Genomic DNA, 12,834 nt, shown 5'->3' with positions numbered 1-12,834 from the left:
AATGTCTCAACATAATCAGGAAATAGACCAAGAATGGAAGAATGTCTTTGGACGAAACTTGTCCCGTTCATCTCTTTTCCATTTAAACTCTTTTCTCTGTTTTTATATTAAAAGGAAAAAAGGGGGAAGAAGGTGGAAAGGGGTGATAGGTTTCTCTGTGACTGTGAATATCTCAACAAAATCAGGAAACAGACCAATGGCTTTTGACGAAACTGGTCCCATTTTATTAGCTGGGACTTTCTAAATGATTGCTTATTAATCTGATTGCATACATTTACATTTCCCTACAGTGCATCAGACGTCAGATTAATTCATGTGAGCAATATTGCGACCACGGTTAGCCTCGTTTGAGATGTACTTTATCGGGATTATATAAACGCCTTGGATGTGTTCACGAGAAGATATTCGTAAAATAATCATGCCTTGGAACAATTCTTAAACTGCGTTTATTCATGTTAACAAGAAAATAGTCTTAAAGACTGGCAACATGAGACAATTCTAAAGCTAATTCTATTCATATATATAAATACTTTTCTGTACTTTTTGGTTCATTTTACTAACTGGTAATTAAAGAACTGGAATAAAATGTTGAATGCAGCATGGTGATCAATCACGCATATGCAAAATATACAAAACACTTGTTCGTTTATGTGTCTGCAATTAGGGCACAATTACCTGCTCAGGTCGTCTGTAAGTGGGCGTGATGACGTAGATCTTGGGCATGTCCGAATTAGGCGCCGGAACGCTGTTGTCGATGTTGAAGACCAGATTATTCGCATTTCCGGCGTCGCTTTCATCGTCGTTGTTATTACTAAGAGCATTGGAGGACGAAGGCGAAGACATCGCAGAAGACATCGACTTCGAGTTCGACGCCAGGGAGAGGTTCCTCGACGCCGAAGAACTCTGGCTCTCTCCTGACGAAGATCCCTTGGGATACGACTTGAGCGAGTTTGGCACTTTGGCGGGGAAGGAGATGGCATCGGTGCCATTTTTGGTCTTGGCTTTCAGGTGATTGTGATGGTGGGGGCGACGGTGATTGTGGAGGAGGGGGTGATTCTGCGAGGACGAGGAGTTGGCCTGGTGGTGGTGGGCGAAGAAGGTCTTGGAGGAGGAGGAGGAGGAGGAGGCTCTCGAGTTTTCTGCTTCTTCGGAAGACGACGCCGCCGCCGCTCTGTGGGCGAGGCTGCTCAGCCTCTCCGTCACGGCTGGGGAATTGAAGAGAGAGAGAGAAAATATTAGAAGTTCAAGATAAGGTGCAAGACATTACTAAAAAAGTTAAGTATATCTTAAGTCTTACCAGACCACTGAGCTGATTGACAGCTCTCCTACGGCTGGCCAAGAAGGATGAGATATTTCTACGTGGCTAGGAACCAATAGGTTACTTTAGTAACGGGACCTACAGCTTATTGTGGGACCCGAACCACATCGACAAATGAATTTCTATCACCAGACATAAATTCCTCTCATTTCGCGTTGGCAGAGAGGGGAATCGAACCCGGACCCTGAGATCGGTAGTCGAGCACGTCACCGACTCGTCCAACGAGGAACTACAATACATGACTACCATAATATTATTCTCTTTGCAGTTTAATACATTTTTATCTATTTGATTATTTATTTAATTATCTTTTTATAATAAGCGGGGTCTATTTACCACTCTATCATCTATTTATCTATATCTATCTATAAATCCATAAATGTTACTCAGTTCCTTACTGGACGAGTTGGTTGCGCACTCGCCTACCAACTGGTAGCCTGAGTTCGCTCCCAGCTGTCTCCAGTGCGGAATCAGAGGAATGTATTTCTGGTGATTAGATATTCATTTCTTGATATAATGAGGTTCGGATCCCACAATAAGCTGTAGGTCTCGTCGCTAAGTAACCAATTGGTCCCTGGTCACGTAAATAAAAATCTAATCTTTCAAGCCCTAGGAGAGCTTTTAATCAGCTCAGTGGTCTGGTTAAACTAAGACAGACACACTTTTACTGATCACCTATCTGTACATAGTCCGACAAATGTACAGGAAAAGTCATAAATTTAGCTGAGAGCTTTTCATGTCCTCATGACATGAACTTTTGGCGTTCAGATGACAGGCTCATCCACATCTCCTTTGTTACCATTGCCAGTTTTTAGTTTTCTGTAAGAGAAAACTATTGAAATGGCTTTGTCCCTGTCCATCAGCACTTTTTCTATCCACCCTCATCTTAAATACTACCGAGGCTAGAGGGCTGCAAATTGGTACGTTGATCATCCATCTTCTAATCATCAAACATACCAAATTGCAGCCCTCTAGGCTCAGTAGTTTTCATTCTATTTAAGGTTAAATTTAGCATTGATTGTGCTTCTGGTAATTCAACAACACAGGCCACCACGGCCGGCTGAGAGTATCATGGGCCGCGGCTCATAAAGCATTATACCGAGACCACTGGAAGATATATCTATTTTCGGTGGCCTTGATTATAAGATGTATACAGAAAATTCGGTTGCGCCGAAGACACTTAAGCGCATTTTTTACTTGTTTTGTTTTATTTCCAAAGACATTTTCCTCTCCAATACCTGAATAAAAAGAGATGTACCTTATCCCCGAGAGATGACACGAGATGGAAGAATGTAGGAATGAATTCGAGATTAAAAGGATGAAGTAATCACTTATGTATACTATAGTAGATTCACATCAACCGTGCTTTTGATGTCTAGACCCGTCCCTTATGACGCTCATGATTGGCTGTTGAAAAGACAATCACAAGGCTGGGAACTCAGTCTCGCTCGAGAGAGTTTGCATGAGCAGGATGTGTGTTCAACCTGTATACCCCAGGAGAGGTGGAACGCACATCCTGCCTATGTGAACTCTCTCGAGAGACTGACAGTTTCCAGCCCTGCGATTGGCTTATCAACAGCCAATCAGGAGCGTCGTAGGCGACGGGCCTAGACATCAAATGCACGGCTGATGTGAATCTACTATAGTACTATATAGGGAGATAGAAAACGGAGGCTCTACTTCCTCCTTCTTGTCGTGTCAGATGAAGCAACAAAATACGAACAAAACAGAAATTTCTCCATAAATAAAAACTCCAACCTCACAACATTCCTCAAAACGTAAAAGAGGCGATTCACCCACTCATCCATTACTCATCCAATATACATTTCCTCCTACTCCGCTGGTAATAATCGGACGAAGACGAACAAAGAAAACGGGAAATTGGAGTCGTTTCATTTCCTTACTAGATACTTATTCGTAGCGGTAACTCATATATTCTTCGAGGCGGAGTGAAAAGGATACAAAAGAATATATGTTTCCCTTTCTGGCGATGCAAAGAAAAGGAGGAAACGAGATGAAGAGAATGGAGAAGAGACAAGGGAGGATAAATGGGACGTTGCAGAACGGAAAAGGAATTGCGGAAAGGAAGTTAAGATAAAGGAGTGAGATAAGCGATGGATCAGCAATGGGGAGACTTTAGTACTAGTTATCAGCTAATGACGCAGTTGCTTTGGCCAAAATGATCTGGTTCTAACAACCCCAACCCCTCCCAACCCCACCTCTCTCTCTCTCTCTCTCTCTCTCTCTCTCTCTCTCTCTCTCTCTCTCATAACGCTGAATGCATATGAGACAGATGTACCGTAATGTACATAAAACAACAATGCATATATATCACACGTACCAGGCATTAGTTTATTGGAAACTGCGTGGTATCTACATACTGTATTTCTTATATATATATATATATATATATATATATATATATATATATATATATATATATATATATATATATATATATATATATATATATATATATATATATATATATAGTGTGTGTGTGTGTGTGCGTGTGTGGTTTATACTTTATTTAAAAACCACAGGTAAGAAATAAAAATAAAAGTTGCAAATCCAGACCGGTGCCGACTTCATTACTATGCCATCTGTCAGAATTTACAGCCAATTTTCATTTCTTTCTTCCCTGTGATGTTTCACAATCACACACACACACACACACACACACACTATATATTATACATACATATATATATATATATATATATATATATATATATATATATATATATATATATATATATATATATATATATATATTGAAGCAGGTGCTAAATAAATACGTGGGAATGTCGTCTTAAAAATTTATACATATATACATTAGAGTATAAGATTGAGGGTAATAATAATAATAATAATAATAATAATACTCTTCCTTACATGTGGAATCATTAATTTGAAGTCACAATAAGAAGAATAAGGAAAAGAGTAAGAATAAATGATAATAACGATAATTGGAGTAATAAATCCCAAATACAAGAGCAGGATAAAGGGGATAACAGAAGAGGAAGCATCACGACAATAACAAATATATATGACGCTCCATTAATAACGGCGTTAAAAATGACACCCTCACTATATATCGAGCCCTTCCGATAGCCATTCAGCTGGTGAAAAGCGCTTTGTAAGACACCCCTCCCGTCCATAATCTCTTTCAAACACGCCCGAGGTTTCTGTATACCCCTAGGTCTCGCCGTGTACATCCGAGGCCTCTCTGTATACCCTGGGTATTAATGGATTTGTAGTAACAAAAGCGCTGGCTAACAATAGCCCAGAACAAACGTGGGTCTTTCGGAGTCGCGCGCTAAACAAATCTACGGGATTTGCCCGCCACAAATGGAGGCAATTTGCCTATTTCTATTCAAAACTCTGGATTAGCCCGCTTGTTCCTCCAAGTCGTTAATGACGGATAACGAGTTCAACAGTCAGCGGATTCAATGATGCTTTGTGTGTGTGAGTGTGTGTGTGTGTGTAGAGAGAGAGAGAGAGAGAGAGAGAGATAGAGATAGAGAGAGAGAGAAAGGGCAGTCACATATTCACGCGTATCCTAATACCTCGCAATTGGAGTTGTATCACTTCAGTGATGGTTTGTACGTATATTTATCAACTTAATCGCTGATTTGTGGCAAAAATTATGAGATATTTCAATTCTATATAATCATTGCTTTGGAGGCTGCCTCATTATCAAACAACATTAGAAATTATAAGATATTTCAATTCTATAAAAGCATTCATTCATTATCAAACAATATTAGGAAGTTTTGTCCGTAAAATTACAGATTTCTCGTGACCAGAAGTTTCTTTTAAATCTTACTGATTCCTTATGTCAGGGGTTCTTAACACGGTGGGGTATCTATACCCCTTGGGGGTATGAGGACCACCTGCTGGGGGTATGGGGCTTGATCTCTGGATATCTGTAAATATTTGATTTTAATGTGTCAATGTATACGTGGGTACATTTGGTAAAGAAATAATTATATAAAACTATAAATGCTTTTGATTTTATTTTATGTTCTATTCCTAGCTATTCATACCTAAAGTATGTATCAAACTAAGTGTGTTAAGTTACACTGTCAACAGGACTCAGGTGGACTTAAGCAATGGGGGTATGAACCATATTGGGGAATTCATTGGAGGATCTGGCATCATCAAAAGGATAAGAATCCCGGCCTTAGTTTCTGGTTTGCATTTATGGTAAAATACGTTCCTTTAACTCTTGGTTGTGTTATCATAGCACGCATTTATTTACTTACTTTTTTTATATACTTATTTAAACTACTCTTCATCTCTTCCAGGTGTCATCTTTCTTAACGGAAAAATCATTAAAGGCAAAAAAGTGATGCTTATACTCGCAATAAACGGGAATATATATGAGAGGAGTATTTCAAGCTTACCTGTAAGCTCACTAAAGCTTTAGTATATCTTTAGGTTAGCCTTCCAGCTTGAAGCTTCCTTTATTTAAGCTTACTGTGCTTCATTATTCCAGATTGAAATTCCATATCTGTAAGTTTACGGTGCTTCAACATTACAACTCGCAGCTTCCTTTCTCTAAGCTTTCAGTGCTTCAACAAACATTCCAGCTTGAAGCTTCCTTTCTGTAAGATTACTCGGTTTCAACATTCCAGCTTGAAGCTGCCCTTCTGTAAGCTTGCTGTGCTTCAGCATTCCAGCTTGAAGCTTCCTTTCTTTAAGCTAACTGTGCTTAAAATTTCCAGTTTGAAGTTGACGTTCTGTAAGCTTACAGTGCTTCAACATTCCAGCTCCAAGCTTCCTTCTCTTAAGCTTACAGTGCTTCAACATTCCAGCTTCAAGATTCCTTCTCTTAAGCTTACAGTGCTTCAACATTCCAGCTTGAAGCTGCCTTTCTCTAAGCTTAGTGCTTCAACATTCCAGCTCAAAGCTTCATTTCTTTAAGCTAACTGCCTTTCAGCATTCCAGCTCGAAGCTTCATTACTTTAAGCTAACAGCGTTTCAACATTCCAGCTCGAAGCTTCCTTTCTGTAAGCTTACTGTGCTTCAACATTCCAGCTTGAAATTCACTATGTAAGCTTCCAGCATTCCAGCTTGAGGCTTCATTTCTTTAAGCTAACTGCCTTTCAACATTCCAGCTCGAAGCTTCCTTTCTCTAAGCTTACTGTGCTTCAACATTCCAGCTTGAAGCTTCCTTTCTCTAAGCTTACTGTGCTTCAACATTCCAGCTCGAAGCTTCATTACTTTAAGCTAACTGCCTTTCAACATTCCAGCTTGAAGCTTCATTACTTTAAGCTAACTGCCTTTCAACATTCCAGCTTGAAGCTTCCTTTCTCTAAGCTTACTGGGTTTCAACATTCCAGCTCGAAGCTTCATTTCTTTAAGCTAACTGCCTTTCAACATTCCAGCTTGAAGCTTCATTACTTTAAGCCAACTGCGTTTCAACATTCCAGCTCGAAGCTTCCTTTCTGTAAGCTTACTATGCTTCAACATTCCAGCTTGAAATTCACTATGTAAGCTTCCAGCATTCCAGCTTGAGGCTTCCTCTATTTAAGCTGACTGTGCATCAGCATTCCAGCTTGAAGAGACGCCACATTAAATAGCTATTTTTAGCCAGCATTTTAGAGCTATTTTTAGCCTTTCGCCGCGGGTCCTACAGGCTATTTAGAGCGCACTTATCCTATTTGTAGGATTCCATTATGGAGTCGTCGTTATTTTTATGGGGGTGTAATTAGCGTGTTCTTGGAGCCCGGACGTGATGTTAGGCTATTTTTAGAATGTCGATAAACAATTACTCTGCCTAATTTTAGAGTCTGATTACTTCCGTCACAGTCATCATTTTTTACCCGAAGTCAGTCTCTCTCTCTCTCTCTCATTGATGTGAAGTTATTTAATTGCCTTTTCGTTATTTATCTTTGCATTTCTTACTAATTTGTCCACCAATCTACTAAAACCTCCACATATGTCTCAATATAATTATATGAATCAGAAACTGTTTGTCACTACATGACGTTAATCCAAAAAATACCTGTCCAAAAAAATATATTATTGAAACAAAAACCCGTTTGCAAAAAAAAAAAAAAAAAAATGATGTTAAGGCTAACCATATTAAATTCCTGCTAAAAATGTTCATTTTCTCCATAAACATAAAGGAAAAGAATATGTTAATTGCTTCAGATTGCAGACACACCTACCGAACTTAATACATTTGAAGTAAGGGATGAACTTGTACCGAAAGGTCAAAAGAAACATTAGTAGTGCAGAGAAAATAAAAATAAAAAACACGAAGAAGGAAAAAAACCAGAAACAGGAAAGGAATCACAGAAGACAGCAGCTAAAGAATTGTTAGATAATAAAAGGGACACTGAAATGAACCACTGTGTAATATCCAGTTCCCTTACAGAATACATTCCCTTCCGTCGAGATTAATTATAAGCTTTTAAGATTACCCAGTCCCCTTGAATCCCACAAGAACATTAATTCCTTATATCAATAATCTTGTATATACTATATATATATATATATATATATATATATATATATATATATATATATATATATATATATATATATATATATATATACACAGGTTGTCCATAAAGTCCCAGTACCATTATGATAAATAAATACTTGTAATGGTACTGGGACTTTATGGACACCCTGTATATATATATATATATATATATATATATATATATATATATATATATATATATATATATATATATATATATATACGAATTGAATATAGTTTGGACTAAAGGCCAAGCACTGGGACCTATAAGGCCATTCAGCGCTGGAAAGGAAATTGAAAGTAGGTAAATTTGACAGGTGTAACAGGAGGAAAACCTCAAAGCAGTTGCACTATGAAATCATTGTTAGGAGAGTATGGATACCTAGATGAAAATAAAGAGAATATGATAGGAGGTACAGTAAAAGTAGTAATGAAAGGGGTTGCAGCTAGGGGCCGAAGGGACGCTGCAAAGAACCTTTAGTAACGCCTACTGTCCACCCCGTGAGGTGCACTGGCGGCACTATCCCCCCACCGGGTTAGTAATCTTATGGAAATTTCGTTTAAAATCTTATAGTTGTTTTACATCGTGCCAACGATTCTAAATTTTCATTAAAAAATGTATAACTTATTTATGACATTTACTTATGTAACTTAAGACATTATTTAGTACATTAGTTTTACCAAAGTGTTTTTCAATATTGTATTTAAGATTCTCATTTTTCATTAAAAAAAAATCAACTTTCATATTTGATCAATTTACAGTATTTCTCAAAATCAGCGACATGATGAAAGTATCAAAAAAGTTTAGACTTCAATAACTTTTACTCAACAATACCTTTTAAAAAAATCAGTCGGAAATTTAACTTTCACATCAAAATATCTTTACAAAAGTCATGTAAATAGTTTAAAAAAAATTCTCCCTTGCCTGTTAAAAAAAATCACTGAAATAGTGAAAAAAATAAATAAATCTCCTTTGTCCTGAATAAAAGTGAAGACCTATTCTTCTTCGCAGTTAGCGTAAAAAAAAAAAAAAAAAAAAAAAAAAAACCTTTCCGAATAACTCGAACATTCAGAACCTTCCTGTCAAAAATCTTTGAACAAGAAGAGACTCTCTCTCTCTCTCTCTCTCTCTCTCTTCTCCTCTCTCTCTCTCGTCTCTCTCTCTCTCTCTCTCTCTCTCTCTCTCTCTATTTTTAAAAATTTTTTTACGTATGGATTCTCGTTTCTCAATATTCTCCCTCCGTTCCTCAAAGGGAAGTGTGGACCGCAGAAATGGGGGAACTAGGTCTCCACTCCTGTAGAATTCTGCAGAATACTACAAGTAGAGTATAAGACCGATAAAATGAAGTGAAATGCAGCATGCACAGGTTTTATAATATTCAGAAATATTTGTAAGACTTCGTGACTCGATGGAGCTGCAAACAGAATATGTAGTTGCCAGGTATATTAAAAATATTTGGATGTCGACCACCATGCAAAAATGAAAGATTCATTTATTGAAACGATTCGGAATATCTGGTTTCTAAATTCATCGGAGATGCAAATAATCAATTGTCTTTTTTTGTACAATAATCATATTTAAGTGTTTTAACATTAAAAACTTAACAACTGCGTAATTGTCAGAATAAATCCTATTTAAAGAAACACACGCGTCCATAAATACTTTCCAATCGTTAAAATAAAAAGTGAAAGCCTATAAACTTAGTAGGGAATTAAGTTATTGAAAATATACTTTGTATATACCGTTCCAATCGTTAAAATAAAAAGTGCAAGCTATAACTTAGTAGGGAATTAAGTATGCAAATATACGTATATACTTTCCAATCGGTTAAAATTTAAAAAGTGACGCTATACTTAGTAGGAATTAAGTATGAAAATCTACTATATACTTCCCATCGTAAAATAAAAAGTCGAAGCTTAACTAGTAGGGAATTAGTATGAAAATATACGTATATACTTTCAAATCCGTTAAAATAAAATTGAAGCTAATACTTAGTAGGGATTAAGTATGAAAATATACTTATATACTTTTCAAATCGTTAAAATAAAAAGTGAAGCTATCTTATAGGAATTACGTATGAAAATAATACCTTATATACTTTCAAATCGTTAAAATAAAAAGTGGAAGCTATACTTAGTAGGACTTAAGTATGAAAATATACTTTATATACTTTCAAAAGTCGTTAAAATAAATTAAGCTAATACTTATTAGGTAATTAAGTATGAAAATAACTTATATACTTTCAAATCGGTTTAAAATAATAAAGTGAAGACTATACTTAGTAGGGAAATTAAGTATGAAAATAATACTTATATACTTTCAAATCGTTAAAATAAAAAGTGAAGCTATGACTTAGTATGAATTAAGTATGAAAATATACTTATATACTTTCAAATCGTTAAATACAAAAGTGAGCTAATACTTAGTAGGGAGATTAAGTATGAAATATACTTATATACTTTCAAATCGTTAAAATAAAAAGTGAGCTATACTTAGTAGGATTAAGTATGAAGATAGGTACTTATATACTTTCAAATCGTTACAATAAAAGTGAAGCTATACTTAGTAGGGAAGTACTTATGAAATATACTATATACTTTCAAATCGTAAAATAAAAAGTGAAGCTATACTTAGTGGGGAATTAATTATGAAAATATAACTTAGATACTTTGCAAATCGTTAGATAAAAAGTGAAGCTATACTTAGTAGGGATTATTATGAAAATATGCTTATGATACTTTAAATCGTTAAAATAAAAAGTGAAGCTATACTTAGTAGGGGAATTAAGTATGAATATACTTATAATACTTTCAATCGTTTAAATAAAATGTTAAGCTATACTTGTAGGAATTAAGTATGAAAATATACTTATATACCTTCAAAAATCGTTTTAAAATAAAAAGTGAAGCTATACTTATTAGGGGCATTAACTATGAACATAATACTTATACTCTTTCAAATCGTTAAATAAAAATTGAAGCTTATACTTATAGGATTAGTAGGAAAATATACTTATATACTTTCAGAATCGTTAAAATAAAAAGTGAAGCTATGCTTAGTAGGGAGTTAAGTAGAAAATATACTTATATACTGTCAAATCGTTAAAATGAAAAAGTTGAAGCTATACTTATAGAAAATTAAAAAGTGAAATAATACTTAAAATATACTTATATACTTTCCAATCGTTAAAATAAAAAAAGTGAAGCTATACTTAGTAGGGGAATTAAGTATGAAAATATACTTATATACTTTCCAATCGTTTAAAATAAAAGTGAAAGCTATACTTGTAGGGAGGGAATTAAGTATGAAAATATACTTTATATACTTTCCAATCGTTAAAATCAAAAAGTGAGGCTTATACTTAGTAAAAAAAAGGTAATTAAGTATGTAAAATAAAATACTTATATACTTTCAATCGTTAAAATAAAAAGTGAAGCTATACTTTAGTAGGGAATTAAGTATGAAAATACTTATATACTTTCATCGTTAAAAAATAAAAAGTGAAGCTATACTTAGTAGGGATTAAGTATGAAAATATACTTATATACTTTTCCAATCGTTAAAATAAAAAAGTGAAGCTATACTTAGTAGGGAATTAAGTATGAAAATATACTTATATACTTTCCCAATCGTTAAAATAAAAAAGTGAAGCTATACTAGTAGGGAATTAAGTATGAAAATATACTTATATACTTTCCAATCGTTAAAATAAAAGTGAAGCTATACTTAGTAGGGAATTAAGTATGAAAATATAATATACCTTTCCAATCGTTAAAAATAAAAAAGTGAAGCTTTACTTAGTCGGAATTAAGTATGAAATATAACTTATATTTAACTTGCAATCGTTTTAAAATAAAAGTGAAGCTATACTTAGTAGGGAATCTTACATTAAGTATAAAAAAAAAAAAATGAAAATATACTTATATACTTTCAATCGTTAAAATAAAAAGTGAAGCTATACTTAGTAGGGAATTAAGTATGAAAAATATACTTATATACTTTTCAATCGTTAAAATAAAAAGTGAAGCTATACTTAGGGGGAGGGCTGGGAAGAAGTACGAAAATATACTTTTTATATACTTTCCAAAATCGTTAAAATGAAAGTGAAGCTGTACTTAAGAGGGTTAAGAATTAAGTAAAAAAAATATATTATATACTTTCAAAATCGTTTAAAAAACGAAAATTACGGTGTTATACTTTGAGGGAAGGGAATTAAGTAAAAAAAATATACTCATATAACTTTCAAATCGGGGGGGGGTTTTTTTTAAAACGAAAAATAAAGGGCTATACTTAGTAGGGAATTAAGTATGAAAATACTTATATACTTTCAAATCGTTAAATAAAAAAGTGGAAGCTATAATTAGTAGGGAATTAAGTATGAAAATATACTTATATACTTTCAAATCGTTAAAATGAAAAGTGAAGCTATACTTAGTAGGGAATTAAGTATGAAAATATACTTATATACTTTCAAATCGTTAAAATGAAAAGTGAAGCTATACTTAGTAGGGAATTAAGTAGAAAATATACTTCTATACTTTCGAACATCGTTAAAAATAAAAACAAAGTGAAGCTATACTTAGTAGGGGAATTAAGTATGAAAATATACTTATATACTTTCAAATCGTTAAAATGAAAAGTGAAGCTATACTTAGTAGGGAATTAAGTATGAAAATATACTTATATACTTTCAAATCGTTAAAATGAAAAGTGAAGCTATACTTAGTAGGGAATTAAGTATGAAAATACTTATATACTTTCAAAATCGTTAAAATAAAAAGTGAAGCTATACTTAGTAGGAATTAGTATGAAATATACTTATTATACTTTCAAATCGTTTAAAATGAAAAAGTGAAGCTATTACTAGGAGGGAATTAAGTACGAAAATATACTTTTATATATTCAAATCGTTAAAATGAAAAGGTGAAGCTGTACTTAGAGGTTAAGAATTAAGTAAAAAAAAACTATACTTATATACTTTCAAATCGTTAAAACGAAAAATTACGGTTATACTTA

At 34.1% G+C, this 12,834-nt stretch overlaps 1 protein-coding gene across 2 annotated transcripts in view; it reads right to left on the bottom strand.

The window, feature by feature from the left end:
* LOC135207470 (galactosylgalactosylxylosylprotein 3-beta-glucuronosyltransferase P-like) overlaps positions 1 to 12,834 on the bottom strand; it is a 211,544-nt gene that overhangs the window by 31,552 nt on the left and 167,158 nt on the right. For both annotated transcript variants that reach the window (XM_064239204.1, XM_064239212.1), the window contains exon 3: positions 676 to 1,205. In XM_064239204.1, coding sequence (XP_064095274.1) covers positions 676 to 1,205 — 530 coding nt within the window. The remainder of the gene's footprint in view (positions 1 to 675; positions 1,206 to 12,834) is intronic.

The sequence above is a fragment of the Macrobrachium nipponense genome, chromosome 11 (genome assembly GCF_015104395.2).
Source record: "Macrobrachium nipponense isolate FS-2020 chromosome 11, ASM1510439v2, whole genome shotgun sequence".
In the NCBI taxonomy this organism is placed as follows: domain Eukaryota; kingdom Metazoa; phylum Arthropoda; class Malacostraca; order Decapoda; family Palaemonidae; genus Macrobrachium; species Macrobrachium nipponense.
The sequence above is the reverse complement of the archived record's forward strand: the minus strand, read 5'-3'. Positions and strand labels throughout refer to the sequence as shown.